The 22,473-nt window shown below is 38.5% G+C and overlaps 1 protein-coding gene across 1 annotated transcript; it reads right to left on the reverse strand.

The window, feature by feature from the left end:
* Window positions 1-1,548: 1,548 nt before the first annotated feature.
* Window positions 1,549-22,459, reverse strand: tlk2 (tousled-like kinase 2). The gene is made up of 21 exons (XM_026207932.1): window positions 21,815-22,459; window positions 20,832-20,914; window positions 14,720-14,791; window positions 12,901-12,967; window positions 12,720-12,763; window positions 12,500-12,598; window positions 10,769-10,876; window positions 10,581-10,673; window positions 10,039-10,149; window positions 9,732-9,868; window positions 7,696-7,848; window positions 7,543-7,609; window positions 7,363-7,460; window positions 7,174-7,255; window positions 6,863-6,954; window positions 6,266-6,355; window positions 5,929-6,098; window positions 5,693-5,828; window positions 5,435-5,546; window positions 4,862-4,969; window positions 1,549-3,022 (listed from the first exon to the last, which is right to left on the reverse strand). The coding sequence occupies exons 2-21, from the start codon at window positions 20,910-20,912 to the stop codon at window positions 2,849-2,851; spliced, it is 2,094 nt and encodes a 697-aa protein (XP_026063717.1). The 5' UTR covers window positions 20,913-20,914; window positions 21,815-22,459; the 3' UTR covers window positions 1,549-2,848.
* Between the last annotated feature and the right edge of the window lie 14 nt (window positions 22,460-22,473).

Below are 22,473 nucleotides of genomic sequence, written 5' to 3' on the forward strand. Positions count from 1 at the left end.
AGCATTTCAATTTATCAATAAGTCTTTTGTGAATTTATCAGGAGGAAAAACTATTTTGTTCACATGCAAGTATGTGACATGAAAACACTGCAGTTTTGCATCGTTTCTTTGATGCAGACCAGATGCAAGTAAACAAAGCCCAAAATGCTTTATAATGGACATCTAAATTGGGACACTGATTTACTAAATGTACTAAAAAATACAACCATAATGCCTTATTTTGATATTACCATCCAAAATCAAAAAACAAAAAATACCAATGGCAATATATATTTATATTAGGGCTGTCAAATGATTAAAATTTTTAATGAAATTAATCAGAATTTTCAGTGGATTAATCATGATTAATCACTATTTGCAATTACACCTGAATCCTAACCATTTTTTTTTTCTGAAATGCATACCAAAAGATAAATAACAGGACACATATACATAATTTTCATGTATTGATTCATCAATATGTGGTTCTTTTTTTCTGAATTTCAAAAGTTTAACATTTACTTAGATCAAATTTACCTGAGCATTATATCAAACCATGCCATTTAACTACAGATAGTGTAAGAGTTTTAGGTGAACCAGTGGTTAAATATAGCCACATATCTATGAAATTATGCATAGACAAACTCGAAAGCATGAACTCAGAAACACAAACATGCGCTCTGGGCACTCATGTTTTTGGGAGGTGTTCATTTGCTCTGCCACAATACTTTAGGATCGATATTTTCACGTTCTGAAGGCTTCAAGTGCCAGTAAAACCAAGTAAAAATGCATAGCCTATGCTTTTCCAAACAGCTGTAATTTTCGCTGCATTGCATGTAGGCGTTCTGCGCATGCGCAGTGTGAAACACAGAACGCTATAACAGGAAGAAGAAGCTCCAGCGTATCCACTACCAAAGTCGTCTCTGTTTATCGAGCTTGGCATGAATGTATTTGAGAGTAATTGGGGTAAAACCTTAAGCTTCTTCTGTGTTTTCGTCGCGGTGCTCGCCGCTGTTTTTTACTATCTTGAGAATTCAGAGATCGACGAGACTTTCCGGACCTGAATAATTTGTCACACTGCGCATGCGTGAAATGCGTTAAAAAAACTGACGTAATTAACGACAAACAACTAATTAACGTCGTTAACGCGCTATTTTTGACAGCCCTAATTTATATAGATCTATTTTGCCTTGATCTTTTTAATATTGATTCTATTTAACAATAATTTAATCTAATAATTCTAGTACTTCAGTTTACTTATATTCAACATTTCTAAATGTTAGGTTTCTCAGCTGTATTTTATTTTAAAATATTATAATATACTAGTATTTATTCATATAAATTTGAATTAGCTTTTCATATTTTCATTACAAAATTGTAACATTATGTCCATTTTTTTAGTTATTGATAAACGTTTATATTTCACTTTATTTTTATAATTCAGTAAAAATGGCCAATTCAAACCTTTTTAAACCGTTATCTGTTAACATCAAGCCATATATATATATATATATATATATATATATATATATATATATATATATGAGACAAATAAAGCAGACAACACCATGTATTAATAACCAATAGTATTTAATGATCGCTCCAAGTTCTGCCCTGTACCCCTGAAATAGCTCTGTCCCCTCGAGAGATTTCTTTCCCACAAACAGTAAAACAGGATCAGGCGATCAGTCGTATCACCAGACCCAAACATACATGACTGGGTGTAGTTTTTCAACGCATTGGTGTCTGTGTGTTTCTATGGGAGGCACAAGACTTTGAATTAATCAATGAAAAATAAAATCTAACTTCATCTCATTTTTCAACATTATATTCTGTCCAAAGACATGATGAGAAACAAGAACATATTTGGGGGACGGGTGGGGGGGGCTCAGTTAGTGTCGCTAAATCTAAAAGAATATGCTTCCTAAAAATGCATTTTCGTAACAGCATAAAGCAAAAAGAACAAAAACAGAAAGAAAGAAAATCAAATAAAAACACTCAAGTCAAACAGCACCACCTACTGGTAGAGCTCAGCTTTGGTCATAGAATAGGGGTGAAAGTGAACAGGACATCACAGACAGACGTCTGGGCTAGACCGGTCCCTTCCATCTCTCACACAGTACAAACATCTGATTCCCAGGATAGAAGATCAGCTAACCTAGAGGTCCTGATGCGGATTTGGCCTCAGCAATTATTGTGTGATCTGACAGCAGTTCAAAAAGGAGTTTAAACTAGGGTTAACTATTGTTGAAATGAACCCACTGACAGTATTGCTTCCAAAAGTTCAAAGATGTGTTCCAGGGGCAAAAAACGATAGGAGAGAGAGAGAGAGAAGATGGGGAGGATGGGTTCGTTGTGTCAGCAGGGAGTGTCTCCAGATCTTTAGGAACATTGTACACTTGAATGCACATTAGTATGAGTGGGCTTGTCCCATCAATGGTGTTGCCATATAAGAAAAGTCAAGATGACCTCGTTATAAATGTGTGACTATATAAATGTGTGTGTGTGTGTGTGCGGATGTGTTTGTGTGTTGTGGGGTGCAGGGCATATACCAGTCTCTTCCACCAGTCTGAGCAGTTCGGTCCTTCTCACAGCTCTGGCTCGCTCGTGGGGTGCTTTTTTAGTCCCCTCCCATTCAAAAAATACAATAAAACGAAACAAATCAAGCCTCCAGATGCCTGGGAGTGGAAGGAGGGTGCAGGGGGATGGGTTTTGTCTCCATCCCTCTCTTACCCTTTCTTCCTGCCCCCTTGCTCGACAGGTAAAGGGTCTGAGACCCCTTCCAGTGCACTGCAGAGAGGGGCGGGGCAAAATGAGAATGCCCCGCACCCCCTGCTCCGGTCCAAACTCGCGAGGATGTGCTGGGCTCTCAGTTGGAGGCGCTGCTGTTGGAGGAGCTGGAGGTGGAGGCGACGGCCGTGCTGGAGTTACCGGTGGCAGCCACTGACTTGCGTATGTGCGGGAGGAGGTAGGGATCACTGGCCAGCTGGTGAACATCGATGCGATCCTCTTTACGGTACACCAAACATCTGCGAATGAAGGCCTGCGGAGGACAACAAACTCATTAGAAAGCGGTCCGTTTATGTTCCAGTAGCAGTTTAGGTGAAGGCAGGTTTGTGCGATTACTTTAAAAATCATACAGAACCTAGGTTTTATATTAAAGGAGGCAGACAATAAACATTATTGTTCCATGAGCAAATATTAGCCAATCTGACTCACGAAACGAATAGTCATTATTATGACAAGTCTCCTAGCAACACAAATCCACATTAATGACAGAATCTCACAAGCTTTCCTGTGCCACTAACGTGAGCACAGCAGGGTTGAGCAAGATGCTTGCTAAAAGGTTAACATGGGACAAACAGAGCAACAGAACACAGGAAAACACGGAGTTAGTTTTTACAAATAGCAGAAATAAAATTTGATATAATAGTTGAAATAATTGACCGATTATTATTATTATTTTATTATTAAAATCAGCTGCAGCAATGGTTTAAAAGTCAAAGCAAGCAGAGTTTATGACTACCTTATAATAAAACAATAATAACAATTTAATTAAACATGAGACCACATAGTGCTGGGAGTTTTTTATTTATTAAACTATCCATGCAGAGATGCCCACTATCGTTCAAATGGTTGTGGCAAGCAAGGTTTTTTTTTTTTATTATTATTATTTTTTTTTTTAAGAAGTCTCTTATGCAAGACTACATTAATACACAAAAATACAATAAAAACACTAGGCAAATACTGTGAAATAAGATTATAAAATTTCAATCAATGATTATAATTTTATAAAAATATAATTTATTCCTGTGAGGGCAAAGCTGATTTTTTTCAGCATCCATCTCTCCAGTCTTCAGTGTCACATGATCCTTCAGAAACCTTTCCAACAAGCTGATCTGGCGCTCAAAGAACATTTCTTATCATCAACGATAAAAACAGCTGTGCGGTTTAACATTTTTGTGGAAACAGTGATACATATTTTTTTCTGAATTCTTTGCTGAAAAATAGAAGAGCATTTATCTGAAATACAATTTTTGTAACAAATGTCACATCTTTTGATCAATTTAGTACATCCTCCAAGACTAAAAATATTAAATAATACAATAAAACACACATATACATAATATATTACACACACACAAATTTTTTACTAACCCCAAACATCTGCCTGGTAGTGTAATCAAAATGTTACCATTACAATTAATAAATTTAATAAAAAGTCGAATAAAAAACTGGGGAGGATTTACAAATTACACCGTAAAAAGTGATTGTGATTATTACAGTAAGTTAAAGTAGGTTTCCATACTAAATACTGCGAATAACCGTAATTGCATTTAATGTAATTTTACATTAAAATACTGTTAAAATTACACTTTTTGGAAGTGAACAAGAATAATTTAAAGTGAAAAAAAAAAACGTAAGCAGATACTCCCAGAATTCCCTGCATGTCACTTCATATTTTATGTTTTTCATTGAAATAACTTTTTTTTTTCATCATTTGTACTGTACATTAGGGATTTATCTTACATCTAATGGTAAATGAATGTTTATTGTGTTATTTTAGTGGCTTGCATGCTACGATGATGGTGTTTAGTGTTTGTGTGAATGACACTGTGCACCTTCTATCTTTAAAGTATGTTGCTACGGTGAGGTTGTGGCAACCACAGCTGCTGGTATTTTACTATCGATGTCAGATTATTTTACTATAGATGTCAGATTTTTTTTTATATAGTGTACAGTCAAATGTGGAAGAGAGGGAAAAAAATTATGAACCCAAAATGTTTAAAAGAGATTTACTCATGGGGCAATGTAAAAAAGAGTGATGGGCGCCCTGGGATCTGACCATGAAAGAAAAACAGTGAACTGTCTGAAGAAGTACCTTGGCCTCAGGTGAGACTCCTGGTTTGGGAGGAAACTGCACCTCTGTGGCTTTGAGAATAGTGTTCTCCTGGAGGATGTCCTGCTGGGATTGATTATGACCGAACGGCTGTGTGGTGAAGAAAGAATAAAAAGGTGAGAAAAGAAAGAAACTAATATCTCAGCAGACAGTAGCTGGGTTTCCATCACCCTGCTTTTATGCACATTTTGAAGTATCGCATAAGAATCGAGTGATGGAAACTCTGAATTTCAAATTAAAATGCCTTAATTCGCAAAAAAGTTTTGACTTGTGCGAAAAAGAGTTTTTGTGAATAATGGGAGATAGAAATACATGTTGCGTATAAATTTCTCCAAGCACCTCAAAATAAGTCATGTGACTTTGTAAATCTTGACTAAACAGCGGACCGGTCTTGTTCCACAGCACCTGAAGTGTTGTTATATGGTCCATTGGAAATGTTTTTTGTGCGATATTCCAATCTTGCGCACAAGTTAAATGCACAGCTTTGGACGGAAACCCAGCTAGTGACAACACAGCCAGTGTTAGAAAATGTACACGTGTATGTGTGTCTTTTACCTTCTTCCCATAGAGGCACTGGTAAAAGATGACCCCAACGGACCAAACGTCCACTTTGTTGGAGATCTTAGGTGGCTCTTTTCCAACCACAAAGCATTCTGGGGGAAGATACCTGGAGAACAACAAGGCAGACTTTCAGACCATAAACTACACAACACTTTCGTGAAACAAGAGTCAGTTTTGTGTCGAGGGAGATAACAGTTCATTTGATCAAATTCAAGAGATGTACAAATCCTGTAACAGTAGCAGACCCCTCACCAGTACGTCCCCGCCCCCTGTGATGTCAGCTCCATGCCGTCCACCCCGTAGTTGTCGTCGTCCATGATCTTGGACAGCCCAAAGTCTGTGATTTTTATTTCTCCACATGCTGTGCCATTCACCAGCAGGATGTTGCCTAGACAAACACAAGAATCAGTGTTCAGTGGTCCCGTCTTGCACCCAATTCTCATGCTTGGCCCGGTACAGAAGAGTTGAGAGCTCTGTGCATGTCCCACCTGGTTTGAGGTCGTAATGGATGATTGGCGGCCGGATCTCATTCAAGTACTTGAGGGCATTGACGACCTGCATTATGATCGACCGAGCCTCTTTCTCGGACATCAGCTTGTGCTGCTTCAGATAGAAATCCAGATCGTTCCCCTCACAGTACTCCAGAACAGTGCAGAATCTAGAAACAATCCCACAGAAAACACGCCCTCTTTCGTCATGGAAAACAAAACTTTATCAAACAATGATGTTGATTGCAAAACTTTCCAATTAAAAAGACTAAAGGCTTGAAATAGACTTCAAAATCAGAATCAGAGACTGTCATTTGTAAAGAGCAAGTTTACTCACGAGTCGGTGTCCAGGGAGAAGTAGTCGTACAGTTTGACTATTCTAGGATGGTCCAGCTCTTTATGGATCCTATATTCTCGACAGGCATGCCTAGAAAACATTTCATGAACAACGATCTTCAATCGACAAACAGTCCAATAAATAGCATAGAAGAAGCTTTGCATTGACAATCATTTCTAGTTACTTTCATCTATAGTCGATGCCAAAAATCAGAGGCCTCGTGTATAAAAGATCTGGGTTTATAACAGCAAAAACCGAAGGCATACACCAACCGAAAAGCATGCTTACAAACCTTTTGCATGCATATATATACCAGAAATTAATTGAAAAAACACTGTTTATTGAAATTTAAATGTGCAAATAAGCAAGTGCTCCATTACAAATAAATAATTTAGACATTTTATAAACCGTTCATAGGAATATTTTGAAAACTGATGTACGTTTACTATAAATCTGATTCTAAGCTCATCTTTATTGATGAAGGCCGGTTCAGGCTGGTTCAGGAAGAATAATGCATTTTGGTTAAACAAGCACACTTGGCACCTAATGTTGAATTGAACTTTAAGAAACAAGGCTGGAAAAGGTATTTGTGCTCACTTGTGATAGTTCTCCTTCTTCTCATCTCTCCAGCTCTTATTAAGCTGGTGAATCTTCACAGCCACGTACCTCTGCTCCGTCAAATCAAAGGCCTGGAGAACCAGAAGAGATCAGATTTAAACTAACCATATGCCAGAATGGTTGACTAGTCGAACAGTGAAGAGGACTTTTTTATTTTCATTTATTTCACTCCCGCCAGCTGTTTTTTACAGTTCTTCCAGTCCACCCACAGGCTACTTGATTATGAAAATATGTAGATTTGTACTTCCCAAAATGAAAACATACAGTCTTCCCAGTCACAGATCTGTTACCTTGTAGACCTCGCTGAAGCCTCCTCTGCCCAGCAGATGCAAGAGCAGGTAGCGGTCATTTAGCGTGGGATGATCTTTAAACCTGACAGTTGGAGAGACATTCGCACAACAATTTAAAACTCTAAAAATAAACTCTGTACTGAAACCCAAAATGGCACAAGTGTGGAAATTAACGTTGAAAGTGCATACTGGGAGTTATCTTCATTGTGGATTCTTTTGAGCTCTCGGATGTGAAGATTACGCACACGCTCCAACCGTTCCAGCTCCACTTGAATCTCTGCTTCCTCCTGCCACACAGAACACCAAAATATTAAGAGCCGTTTCCATAAAAACACACATTTAACCCCACGAATGTGACGATATGAATACCTTCTTCAGGTGTCCGAGTCTCAGTTTGAAGATTTCTTCTTGCTCATGGTATTCTGCTAAAGATAACCTGTGTGGACGCAAACAAATTAGGACAAAATCTAATAAAGTTGAATTCCTAAACTACTCAAAGCCTGTTCTGACAGAAGAACTTACATCTCGTTCTCGGAGCCGTTGCTCTTGCTCTTGCGTTTGTTGGGTTCTAGGTTGGGAGGAGGAGTCTGACTGGCGTTGGGCGGTTTCTTCTTCAGCAGCAGTTTCCTCTGTCTTTCTATCTCCTCTCTCTGCCCATTGACTCGCTCTTGTTGTCTGTACAAAGATAAAGTCATTTTTATTATAGAGCACGTTTCCTAATTTTATTTTCGTATTGTTTCAAAGTACTGTCATTCAAAAAGTTCTACACATTCTCTGTGTTTATGAAATACTTCAGAATATTTTCACATACCAATAAAGGCCCATTCACACAAAGTCAAATGCCTGGTAAATTGAACATTTCAATTGGAATGAATGGCTGTTAATGTGTCAGTGCAGACAGACACAAACATCTGCATGTTCTAAATGCCACAGATTTTTTTTTTATTTTTTAAATGGAGAGTTGTTCCAATCTCTTTTACATCGCACTGGCCAACTAATAAAATTCATGCTTTTGTTCATGCCCAGAGCTGCCACTGCTGTTACATAAAACTATGAGTTGGTGCTCCTACTAAACAGAGTATTTTTTAAAGTGAAAATATATAGCAGAGGAAGAAGCCGGAACAAACTAGCTTGTCTTTGTACTGCTGTTGGTGTTTTTTTGATCAACACCACAGACAGAATACAAAAATCTGAAAGACTGACTGAAAACATGTAGCGGTGCAACAAAATACAATAAAACCTCTCATAATCAGTGATGTTGTAGTGTCTACACTGGACACAACAAATCCCAGACAGCAAACTGATGCCTCTGTCCATTTATGACATACTGACAAAAAGTTCAATAGAAAATACAGTAGGTGTATTTAGCAGGAGCATTAAAGAAACTGAATGAACACATATAAAAATAAAACACTATATAGATTGATTCCTAAAGCAACTGTATTACATTTCGTTAAGAGCAGTGAGTGATTTTTTAGTTTTTGTTTTGTTGTTTTATTAACGTTAATGGAATAGTTCACCCAAAAATAAAAATTCTGTCAGCTGTCTGTCAATTCTGTCATAGTGTTTTATTTATTATTTATACCATCATTTACTCACTCAAATTTTGTTTTAAACCTGAATGAGATTCTTTCTTCTTCTGAACATAAATGTTATTTTGAGGAATGTGGAAAACCAAACAGTCCACAGTGACATACATAGTATTTTTTGCCACTATCAAATTCAATGTGGACCAGCAACTGTTTGGTTACCCACATACTTCAAAAGATCTTCGTTTGTGTTCAGCACATGAAAGAAACTTATACAGGTTTGGGCCAACGTGACAGTGAGTAAATAATGACAAAAATGAATTTTTAGGGTGGTCTATCCCTTTAATGACAGTGGGCTGCATGTTAAATAGGCCTACTGACTCTTTAAGACCTGCACGCATCTAATATACAGGCACATACACATTTTTCTCTCAACTGTTTAACTTCATTTTAGACATAAACAACGGAGTCTACATGTAAACCTTGTGTGTTTGGACTGTATTAGCGCAAACAATGATCATGCGCTGTTTAGGTAGTCTATAGTTTGCCTCAAGTGTGGTTTTTTGGTTTAAGTGGAGTGCTTTCATCTTCCTCTGTACGAAAACACCACTTGACCTGGTTTTAAAAGAACAGTGTTTACCAAGTAGTTTGTTAGCACTTTATCGCCATGTCAGCTTCCACTGCTACTGTAAGTCCAAATACAACAAAAAGCTACCTAGGTAAGACCAATAAAAACCATAAAAACTATAAAAGTGACAGAATAAATCTTGTGTATACCAAGTTTCCGTTAGAAGGATCTGAAGGTCTGAGCACATGTGTGCACCCAGCAAGATCCTGAAAGCAGCACATTCATTCATCATCAGACCTGAACACAGTCTTGAATGAGTCTTTTATGGCTAGCTCTCCACAAGCACATGTGTGGAGTGAAACTGACCATATTCTGTCAGCGTGGGTTAAGTGTGTGTGTGTGTGTGCGACATCTGACTAGGCTCTGAAGTTTGACAGAGTGTGGATGTGCATCTCACGTACTTGACTAGATTCTGGAAGGCGTATCCATCTGTCCACTGCTCGGTGAATGAGGCTCCGTGCCGTACAGTGGTGAAATGGCCCAGACGAAGCCGGTCCTGCATGCTCTTTTCTCTGCATGCAATCTTCTCCTGCTTGGACTGAAAACATTCCCACAGTTCAGCAATTATAGAAAGTGATAATGCACATGAAATAAACTGTTTAAACTAGATAAAAAACTACACATCCTTCATCATTATAAAAACAAAACGTACATACACACCATCACACATTTACCACTGCATTTACAGTACTCTGAACATACATTTACCTTTTCAATAAGCAGTTTCTTACTCATGGTCACACATTTATTGAGTCGTTCTTTACATCGTTCCAGCATCTTCTGTTGCTCATCGATCTGTCTGCGCAGGTCACAGTTAACCTGCAGCGCACAAAAACACAGATATAAACACTGTATTCTCAGCAGTAAAACATAAGAGAAAGTCACAACTCTGGGCATCAAATAATAGGGGTCATAAATTTTTCTTATGTTTATGAAAGAAGTCTCCAGTCTTCAGCATCCCATGATCCTTCAGAAATCTTTCTAATATGCTGATTTGGCGCTCACGAAGCAGGTCCGATTATATATATAAATAAATACTGAAAATAGCTGTGCTGCTTTATATTTTTTATGGAAACAGTGATACATTTTTATAGGATGCTTTATTAAATAGAAAGTTCAAAAGAATAGTGTTTACTTGAACTTTTGATCAGAAGTGCAAATATCACAGGCTCCATTCTCACAAACGGTTTGCAAAATCTCAAGATTTTAATATTGATGAAGGGTGATTGTGTGTGTGAACAAAGGCGTACCCTAAGCAGGTCGTCAATACGTCCTTCTTTCTTCTCCAGATCCGAGCTCTTGCTGCTCTCCAGCGCTGCTAACTTCTCCATTGTCAACTCAGACTGAGAAGGAGCAAATGAAAGTGGAGGTCAAAGCGAGCATCTGAAAGAGTCTGTTAAGGTGCGAGACTGCGAGTGTGTTTTTTGTAGTGTGTTACCTGTGTGGCTCGGTGCTGAGTGGGTGTAGAAACTGGCTTGTGAGAACAGGACGAGTGGGAGTGGTCTGCGTTTACTGAGCTAATGGAGGAGGGGCTTCCTTGCTGCACCTGTCAATCAAAACCAAACACAGATATCCATCAACACAAAATGCAACCAAAAAGGTCACCGTTAATAAGAGCGCCACTCTGCACTTCTGCCAGACCTCTGCACTGCTACTCTATAATCATGTTTTATTAGAACAATAATTACTGCCACTGCATCCCTGATCATCCCTATCATTTAAATTATTATCTTTAGTTTTCATTGCTGTTGAACATCATTCACAATTGCTGTTTTTACTGCCCAAATGCAAGTTGTGTATAGATGATTAACCTAGGTCAGACGAGTTTGTGGGGTGAGTATGTGACAATTCTCATATTTGGGTGAAAGATACCTTTATAGAGCACGACTGATATGGTTTTTTTGGGGCTGATACCAATATATAGGCTGATATTCTTTGTGCATATTATAGTACAGTACCAGTCAAAGTTTGGACACTTTACTATTTGTGTCCAAACATTTGACTGGTACTATATATAGAATACAATACATTAAAAAAAGGAATACGTATACGAACACATTTTTTGCAATGGTCCCTCAAATGTGGTGATTAAACATTTGACGTGACAGAGATATCAAATGGAGGCAGGGCATTTACCAATTTAACAATAAACTTTATTTTCTAAAATGAGTCTGACATCAGTGCACTGAACAGTAAAGTTGAAGTTTATTCAACTTTAATTAAATTCCATTCAACTATTCAATTGAAGTTTATTTCACTTAGGAACATTCAGGCACGGATTTGCACTTGTTTGTTTTCACAAACACAGACGAAACTATTAGAGAAGTGTGAAGTGTGACATAATATACTCTGTTAATAAATACAATATAAAATCACGTCTCGCGCACTTTAATGCCCTTTGAATGTAATGTGTGCTTTGCCTTGGAACTGGAATCATGGCAGAATTTCATGTGAAATCCACTTCGCAGAGCACTTACGGTCGAATAAGACAACGTTAGAATGCTGCTGCCTGAACAAGAGACCTCCTTCCTAAAGTGAAAGTGTTGTCTGGTGTCACTATCTCGCCAAAATCCCCGTAGATCTCAACCAAATTCAGGGGATCCTTTCAGCTCCAGGAGCCCACTTTAACGCCACCCTTCGCACATCAGTAGCTCTCCAGGATTGCTAGATCGGTAGGTGCCCAACAACAACTCTAAACACCCGTAAATCCCAAACCCCGGGGGCGATCGACATGGTGGTGATCTCATTCGAAAGAAGGCCTATAAACGTACACTCCATTCACATTCAATAGGGTTCCTCGAGCTGAAGGGATCCCCCGATTTTGGTGCGTATTCATGCTATTATCGAGATATGGCTATTCAAAGTTTCAATGGTTTTCAATGGACTTAAGCTTTAAAGCGTTTCATCCAGGTCACCATTAGCAATAAATGGAGTAAACTCTGCTGGACAAGCTAATTTAACCATTTGAATAATTTTTTCTGCATTATATGTTCTGTAAATAAAATTTAAAAAAAAAAATCATATCGCCATATTTACAGATACTGATATATCAGCGACAGGCTCATATCGGCCGATAATATCTGCAAAAAGATATATCGGTCGGGCTCTATCCCTTTAATAGTTATCAACAAGAGGTAAGGAGAGATTTGGCAGTAAGAAAGAGACTCACAGCAGCAGGAGGGTTTGAGAGAGAGTGCTGTGGAGAGGACCGTGCCACCGGAGGAATGCCACGAGCTGGGCTGGTACCAGTACCACTACCCCCTGCAAACTACACACAAACAAATCACTTAGAAGTGAAATCAGAAAGAATGCACATGAAAACTAAATTCAACCCAGAATGGGGATCAAATGGATACTAATAACAGAATGAATGAACTACATGCACCTACCTCAAAATAATCACTAATTTTATGTCCTCTCCCTCCTCCTTTGCCTAGGATTTAAAAGATTTTTAAAAAATATCAGAGCCATAGACATTATGGGAAACAACACTCTAAAAGATGTGGCATACACCTGCTGAGAACCAGTGCATTCAACATCATTCACAACACAGCGTGAACTCAAACTCACCCTGGCTGTCAAAAGGGTCTCCTTTCCTTTTACGTGTTCTCTGGTCATTAGATTTCTTCTCTGGGGTCTGAGGAGGAAGAGAGAGGGAGGGAGGGAGGGATAGAAAGAGAAAGTGAGAGAGTGAGAGTTTGTAAGCTGCCAGGCAAATGCAAGAATCCATGACATCACCTCATTCCACAAGCCCATTCATTCCAGAAGTTTCCATTGAAATGTTAGAGGCTACGAGCTCATACAACCTGAAAGACTGGACAACAGCATCCAGAGACTGCAGAGACACAAACAACTCTGCCTGTCTGCCTGTTTTAAACAAACTGCACCTGATTTAGTTTGCGATGTCTGGAAATGCTGTTTTTGAACTACATGGTTCTTCATATTCTTTGTTTATTTCATCAGGTCTAAAAAAAATAAAATAAAAGGACATTTACACCAAGGACAATATCTATACTGTTTTAATAATCTAATTCTATGATAACTAGGGTGGCCATATGTGCCATTTATGCGGGACTCGCCCTGAACAGGATTTTTATATTGCCTAAAACATTCAAAGTAGTTCAACCAATAACACGCAGGTATGCAATGATCACTGTCTGACACCAAAATACTTCAAGAACGATTGGAAAGCATAAGGAGCTGTCTGCTCTGTTCTCTATAGCTCTCACAATGTCATACAACAATCAACCTGCACAGTGATTGTTGCTTGTCAGACCGTACAAACATGATGACCACTGTGGGATTTGAGTTGTCATTAATGTAAGACTGTGCCACAGTCAAGACATGTTAAAGAGTAAAGACTGGTGCGAGAAATTATCAACCCATACACGTTCAGTGACTGTGAGCTGCATTACACGTGGGGCTGAAATGCTGGCTGTCATGAAAAGTATATGAATGCAGAGTTTCTAGCAGTTAGAAGAAATCTCGACCATTAATTCTGATCATGACTTGTGTTGAAAAATGAAGACAGTTTGACATTCATCGTAGGAGAAGTCACACTGCAAGACTGCACCAGTCTTCTGACACTTCCAGATATTATTTGGAGGTCAAATTTGATGGCAATGGCCACTAATCAGCTGTTGGTGAACATGTCAGAGACTTCAGATTTTACCCAAGGATTTTCTAAATTTGTCTCAGGTGACCAAATCATGGCCAGAATCGTACCGTGTGATCTGAGCTATAAAGAGCAGGAACAGACATCATAACTGCAGCATGCGGTTAGTGTGAACAGAATGTAATCATCTACTGATGTGGACAATATTAAAGTTAAGAGTATAATAGATACGGCCTATATTGTTATAGGAGTAAAGAAGCCTTTGGTCTTGCTTACTAACATTACATGCTACCACTCTAAAGTAGACAATAATCAATGCATTACTTTAAGTTCAAAATACAGTCATCTATAAAAAGGAAATTCATTCTGTTTGACAATCATGCCGCACTGTCTGTTTTTGACCAATGGCAGACAGGGTCATTCTTTCTGAAATTTCATATGTTGACACTATCGGGCCAGAAATGACAAATGTAACCTCTGTCTGACTCCAACACAAGTAAACAATTACAGAAGTGCATTTCACTGATTAACACCATCCAGATGCCAAATATTTAAGAAAGGAGCAACTAAATCCAGAAGTGAAGGAAAAAAACTAAATTCAAGGCTTTCCAACCAGACACCCTGGGTGATATCATTGGGTGAAATAAATAAAACACGGCTCCAACTACAACATTAGAACATGGAGCTGGACCTCCCTGCCTGTCAACATGAAACACATCAGCTGACAATCGCCTACTCCAGACAGAAACAGATAGTTTAGTGATGTGTACTAACCTCCAGCTCTTTGTCACTGAGGGAACCCACGCTACACAAGCTCTGGTTAGACGACTCGTTGGGTCCAGAACCCTGCAGAGAGGAAGACAACACATAACAAGATTTGCATTTCCTGAAGGACAGATCAGTGCTAGAAGTCTTCAGTACTGTGAAAATAAAACTGAGGTGCATTAAAGCCATTTTGTTGTTGTGTGTATGAAGCAGTAAATAGATAAATATGCAATAAACACCTGCCATGCATCATGAACTATTAACTTGTGCAAGTCATTCTAAATAATACTTTTATAAATTTAACTTTTTTTTAAGTAAGTTTCGATATACAAATAAATCTGTTAACTTTGGAAATCACTTTGGAAATAACATTTTATTGTTTAATTTTAGCCACTGCTTTAAGCTAATGGATTTTCCCCTACAATCAGCACAAAAAAAGTGTTCACAGATCGCAGCTTTCCCCAATCAATGAGATGTCTGTCAGTCTCTTGTTCCGATTTCAAACCCTAATTCTCTCTCCTCTTTGCATGTTGAAATCGAGGTGAATTCATTCTCTAAAACTGAAAAGGGTTTCATGGTTTGGGTGAAGAAATTAACAAAAAACATATACAAATGTAGCAATAGTTCTGTGAGGAAAGGTTGCATATGTGCGCAGAACAGTTTCTGAATCATTATCTCAGTTTTATATGCACGCTATTAATGAGCCTTTGGTAACTCAAATACGCTTGTGTAAAAAAAGCCTTCCTGCTCTAAGCTAAACAAGCAATGAGAGAAAGAGTGACAGATGTCGGTCATTCTGGTCAGGTCAGGCTAAAACCCTCCACAATCCAATAACACAGCGATAAACTCCCTCATGCTGATCACCTGGTATACCTACTGTACTGACGGACGGTTCTTTCAATCAATTCAGTGGTTACAATTACTCAGACCAAACCAAACATACACAGAGTAGAAGGTCCTTCTAAAAACATCCCATATTGCCCAGACACTGGAGTGGACTCTCTTAGCCATGGCAGTGACCAATGATATATATATATATATATATTTTTTTTAAGAGCCTTTGGAAATCGTTTTTAAATGTTTGATTTAGTAGATTTAAAACAGCGTTTTCCTTTAATGCTTTTTTTCACACAATAGATGCTTTTCATACTATGCACTCAAAATTTGCCAACAGAAAATATTCGTTCAAGACAATTTTGGTTTCAAGCCGAAACTGACCGAAACAGAAGTGGGCAAGTATACATCCACCAATTTTTGTCAATTTGAATAAATCCATTTCAGATTCTGAAAGCTCTGTTTATATAAACCATGAACTCTGCAATCCAAATCACATATTTGTTTACAGGTGCATTTACGTTATGTAGTATTACATTTCGAAGAAACCTTCAGTCACGTCCTTCACTACGAGAGAAAGTCTCTGCTATAACGTCACCAGTGCTACTTGAGTAGAATTATCATTTTCACCTTGATTAAATGCCTAAAAAGGAAAGCTGACAAATGTCAAGTTTTTTTAAGCAAACATTCAGACTCCTCCACGGACCAGTTCATAAGATGTTAATAAACACATGCATATTTGTACAGTAAGAAGTAAAACGTAGTATGTAAAACAAAGATTATTTCAGGTCTACAGCACCCATTTCAATCCAATCATGACTCCATTCGGATCAATCTCAACCACACTGACTGAGCTGTTTACATTAAGGATTTTCAATCTGACTGAGCCATCAATCCGATTACTAACACATTGTTGATACTAGGGATGTCAAATTTCGATTATTTCCATGATCGATCGTCGTTTAAATTAACGATCAATTAATCGATTAATCGTTAACCATAATACTGCAAAATGCATCTATTGCAGGCACTCAATCAGCGGTATGACAGGATGTGCAAAAGCCACACACACACACAAAACGCTTTCTCACTTGAATTAAAGAGGTTTTAGTCTGAATAAAATGCTAGTAGCAGGATTATAAAATGAATAGATGCGATTATGATCATTTGATAAAATGAAGAGAGCGCGCCATACTTTTGAGGTCATTTTACTTTGTTGACAGTTTCCAATCCCGCACGGAGAACGCTGAACGCGCCTCTTTAAATGGTTTTGTGGTGCTCGTTGTTGTATTTTAAAGCACAATTGCAATGTTTTCAACTGACATTATTGTATAAAATTATCCGAAATGTGGAGCGTGTGTGACTGCGCTGCACATTAAGTGAACTACATCGGCGCTGCTGCACCAAAACACAGTTGCTCACATTAATTTGATCCTGCTGGATTCTGTCCTAGAAAATGTCAGATTTTTAAAAATCCGGCATACAGCGCATTAGATCGTGACACAGGGCCGTCGCCAGAACAAACCAAATGGGGGGGCATTTAATTTTCATAGGGGGGCACACTTTTTTTAAATGATCTGAGACAGACCATAACATAAACCCATATTAGGCTATAACTAAAATAGACCACAATAATCTTGTTTTGTTCAATTATTCAAATAAAATACTTCACCGTTTGATCTCAACGTCTCTGTTTATTGTCTCTTAACATTTCCAAAACCGCCAAAAATTTATTCTGAGATCGCATGCAACGCGCAGCTCAGCTGCGCAAAGGAACTGCGTATAAACAATACAATACTGTATGCTTAACTAAATGAATTGCATGATTTATATATACATATACATATACTTACACACAAACTGCATATTGTAATTTGAATTAATAAAACTACTAACACAAAAATAACATATTGAAAGGTCTGCTGCTGGAGACTTGCCATTGGCTGTTGTATTTGAATAATTAATGAGGTAGGTCTTTGCAAGGTTTGGGTGCTGTTTTGGGATGTTTTAACAGTCATTTATGAATATAATTATATTTAAAATTATGTTCTGTGTAATAATGCGTTGAATAATGAATCTTCTGAATCATTTCTGAAGGTAATGTGTTATGAATTTCTACTGTTACCGTTGTAGTGATTACTGTTCATGTGAGCCAAGTTCTGCTGAAACAAAGATATCAGAGCAATGATCCAAATCAATAACGTTCACTATTAAACGTCTAACTGCGCGTTCACACTGGCGGCGTCGGGACTCGGGAGCGTGAAAAATCGCCCTTGCTGTTCTGTTCATGACGCTGCAGAAAAATTCGTGAGCGCTCAGCTGCTCTGACGTAGTCACATAGACCGAATTCTTATTCTGTATTAAAAGTGGCCGCAAAGCGAACAGACTTGTTGATCTTATGCAGACTAACCACAAGGAGGTTAACGTTAAAAGATGATCTCATTAAATGTTGTTGTGGACGAAATATTAAGATCCTTTACTTAAAATGAACGATCTCAGACACCTTGGTCCACGTATAACTTGTAATTATTTTTTTATGTCCCTGTACGCAAACAGGGACACATCATAGATTCCTGCAAACGCGAAACAGCAAAAATCAACCTGTCCTCTATTTTGCTTGGGAACTAATGTGATCGGAGCTGCGTCCTCTGGAATCCTCTCAAGCGGTTGACTTTTACGTTCCGATTGATTGCTGCCCAACCGCGTCATAGCTCATTACCATAAAGTTGCCTTGATTTAAACTCTGCTCGACGCTCTCAAAGGCCAAGTCGCGCCTCGCTGCTCCTCGCCGCTGGTTTACCTTGAAAATGAATGACTTCCGGCCACTTTGACGCTCTCGACGCCGGCGGTGTGAATACACAGTAATGCAATTTTGGTTAATTGTTCTGTGCGTTACGTTTAGGGGGGCACTAAAAGTCATTTGGGGGGGCACTGCCCCCCAATGCCCCCCCTTGACGACGGGCCTGTCGTGACAGTGCATGCGTGCAGACGAGGATGAGCGAGCGCGGCTTTGGCTAGATTTATTTGGAGGTTATTGCTCATGTCTCATTCGGCACAAATCGAAATGTTTCCATATTCGCAATGTATTTGAATGTTAAACTATTATTTATAATGTAAACTAGGCTTGTACTTAACACGCATTCGCATATAGACGGAAAAGATGATCCTCTTCATATGAGCAAAAACGTCCTTGGAACAGCAGAGAGGACCGGTATACTACGGTCTATTTAAACTGACCAGTGTAACCTTTTAATATTTAGTTGACATTTTATTTTGATAATGAACAGACTGCGATGTAAGTTTGAATCGCTAGAATATAGCCTACGTGTGCAGCAGGCTCCGGGGCGATCGAAACAGCTGAGACATTGAAAAAAAAATATATTTTCCGCAGAAGTGTTTACTTTCATTTGTGCACACTCACAATAAAAACAGAAGATTTGTGCTCTTGTAAAATAAAGCAAACAAACAGAATGCGTTGTCATCCTTTTTTTTTTTTTGTGAACTTATGGAGCGCCCACACTTCTGTTTTAAATCCGTTAATCTTAATTAGCCTATTTAAGTCGGATATATTTCGCATTGCCTATTTAAAAAAAAAAAAAAAACATGAAAACAAATTGTTATTTTTATGTTGGGCCTATTACTTAGTAGGCTATAAATTTTCCTTAAAGCATCCCATTTTGTCCCAGGGCTTAGAACCTGTGCCCTAGTCAGGTCCATGCAGAAACTTGTGAACGATGCTCGGCGTCACCGTTTAGTGACAGCAGTGAATGCTCCAGGAATGTGTCGGTCACAGCGCCTATTAATCGCTGTTTTGAATCCAGCAATTATTTATTTAGAAATGATAAGATCTGATTATGACAAGTGTGGTATAAAAGCTTTGTTTATTAGAGGAATAATAGGTTAACTGGAAAATGTAAAATCGCGACCATGCTTTTGGACCCCATAGTCTTCATTTACGCGGCTATGTTCTGGTTTGCCGGTTGGTCACGAATTTCCACAAATTCAGTATATTTAGGCATTGTTTCTTTTCCTAAATCTTCATAGTCGAACCCTCTAATTTACCAGGTTTATTTTATTATCTTTGCTTTTAATAACTGTTTTCGCATCTCTTACTGTGGTAAACATGGGAAGGGAAATTAAAGATTTCATGAATTAAGAATTCGTTCGATTTATTAATTTGTTCCCTTATTTCGCTTAAATCATGGGTTATTTAGGGAACAAAATTAATGAAACATGGACAATTGCCACATTAATAATTCGTAGGAATGAATAAACAAGTTGTAGGAATGAATAGACTACCTGTCCTGTCACTGTGTCCCGCAGCCCTGCAAAGCGCACGATATAAAACAGTTATCTGATGAAATGATTAGTAACTACATTTCTATTGCATTTAATGTTGAAGAACTTTTATGTTGTTTCTATTTTAATGTACTTTAAAGTTTAAATCACATTAAAAGCTTAATTTGTACATTGTGAATGAATGATGATGCTTTTATATATCGTCACCGTCACTCACAGCCGCTCGCACGTGTTGAGTGCGCATGAGCCGCACGCAGCCCAACATTGAATCGGTTAACCGACCATCGATAGCCTTAATCGATTGCATCTCTTATCGACAATTAATCGATCATCGATTAATCGTTGACATCCCTAGTTGATACATTAATGACATTTATCAGCGTATTTATATTTCCTACACACAATGTGGATAAGCTACGACAGGTAAACTCGTCAGCTGTGCGGAAGCACTTTACAGTGACCAAAAACGGTGTAATTCTTTTGAATGAAATACCAAGAGGCGGCCTGTTGCCAAAGAACGGTTTGCATTTTTTTGTAGTCATTAATTTATCGGCTGAGAAAAGCACACCCAATTCAATTGCCGACCCAATTTTTTCAACATAAATATAACTACCGAAACGTTATTTATTGTTATCGTATTTTAACGTTGCATCTTTATATGAAACACTACCTTAACCCTGCAGCAAAATCTCCTCTTTTTTTGTCCTTCTTAGACTACTTGTAGTGACAAGCATGAGCTTTTGTGGAAAATGACAGAAACAACAGGTTGATTCAGACAACTGGGCAAAAGCAGGAGGAAAAAATGAATTTAACATGTAACTTAATGCAAGAAAGCAGACCGGTCCAGGGCCTAGACAAACACACGAATGAGTGAAGACGACATACCAATGGACGAGGTCTAATGCAAGATCGTATGTGCAGGAATGACTGATTATCATAAACAAACAGAAACGGCGGTAGAAATATATCAGGTTGAGACCAGACAGACCTTGGCAACTCCGACTCCTGTGAACCGGGCCTCCAGAAGCTCCTGCCTGCGAGGATCCAAGCTGTGCAATTCCTCCATCATGGCTGTGAGAGAGAGGAAACTTGAGTGAGCATGACATTATGTAGCCATAGTGATGCTGACAGATTGATGGGACAGTTATGTGCTACCATGTTGAGTCATGTGTCCCCAATACATGTTTTCGAGAGCATTCGAAGATTCATGACTCAGCCTCCCTTCCACCTCTTATCCATTCACTTAGTCATTAACTCGCTCCCACCTGAAGCCATATCCTATAGATAACCTACAAGGAGCATGCAAGATCCTCACAGATCAATTCATGTCAAAGCAACATGTGCAACACGTGACCTGCAGTGTATTTAACAAAGAAATATAGATTTTTAATCAATCAGCCTCGTTTTAGACCAGAAAACAACTGCAATCAGTGCAAAACCATATAATATAGTTGATATGATCTGAGAAAGTGGCTGAAAAGAAAGAAGAAGAAAAAAAACATACATGCACAATGTTACCTGAACAACTCCAACTTTTATACTTTCTAACTAATCAACAAACCAAACTATTCAACGTTAGAGCAACCAGCGATTTATGTATTAGTTAAATCTCATCCGTTGCACGTCCAACATGATTTAAACACCTAATTTAATGGAATCTGTAATCACTTGTTTCAGCATATCGTATATTGTTTCAGGATTACATGATGAATTGGCCTGGTTAATAAGTTATCATTCTTGCTCCATCATTAGATGTAACGTTATACGATTGATTGAAATAACGGATAACTTACAGAAAATCGGAAGAAACAACATTTTAAAGGACGAAAGGATCGAAACAAAAGAAACTGCTTTTAAATACCGTCTCAGTATATTTTTAGCCCTGGATTTTGCTTCTATTGTCTTTCGTTTCTACACTGCCCTGCAAATTATTCTGCTTGCCTCCTTAAACCGCCACATTTGTCTTTGTACCTGTTTTATCAGAGTCTTTTCTCCCTTTTGACGTTTTATTTGATCTCGTTTCTTCGACCGTTCCCCTCCTCTGGTCTCCCGTCTCGCCCTTTCCGTCTCAACCCGACATCTCGGCGCTAGGCCTCAGCCGAATCCCCGACCCTCGACTGAGCTCGGTGCCTGCTGTATCGCTATGGGACGCCAGCTCCGCGTCCTACCGTAGTCCGAGGACTGCGAGACCTCCGAGGCCTTGATCTCCCGAACCCGCCTTTCTCCGCTGGCCTTCTGCTATATCTATTTTCTACCTGATCTGAGGCATGTGGTACTTCGCTGCAGATCCGCACTTAACGATTTCCTATCCAAATTGACGCGATTCGCTTCGAAGTTATTTAAGTGCTGTTTTGTTTTTAGATATTTAGTTTCTCTTGTTTGTCTTCGCAGCTCTGGGTCAGCACCGAACCGGGATCAAGTCCTGGAATGATAGATAGATCGGGTCTTTAAATTCCGTTCCTCCCTCAAATCTGCTTTAACAAAGATTAGTCGATGTAGATGAAAAAAAATATTTATCCAAATTAGATTAGCGAAATCAGAATCGATTCGGTTCGATTCTCATTTTTTGCAATGTAAACAATAATCGGTAAATCTCATATGTTCTCGTGAGATTGTGCAAGACATTTCTA

Source organism: Carassius auratus, chromosome 28, assembly GCF_003368295.1.
Source record: "Carassius auratus strain Wakin chromosome 28, ASM336829v1, whole genome shotgun sequence".
NCBI lineage: Eukaryota > Metazoa > Chordata > Actinopteri > Cypriniformes > Cyprinidae > Carassius > Carassius auratus.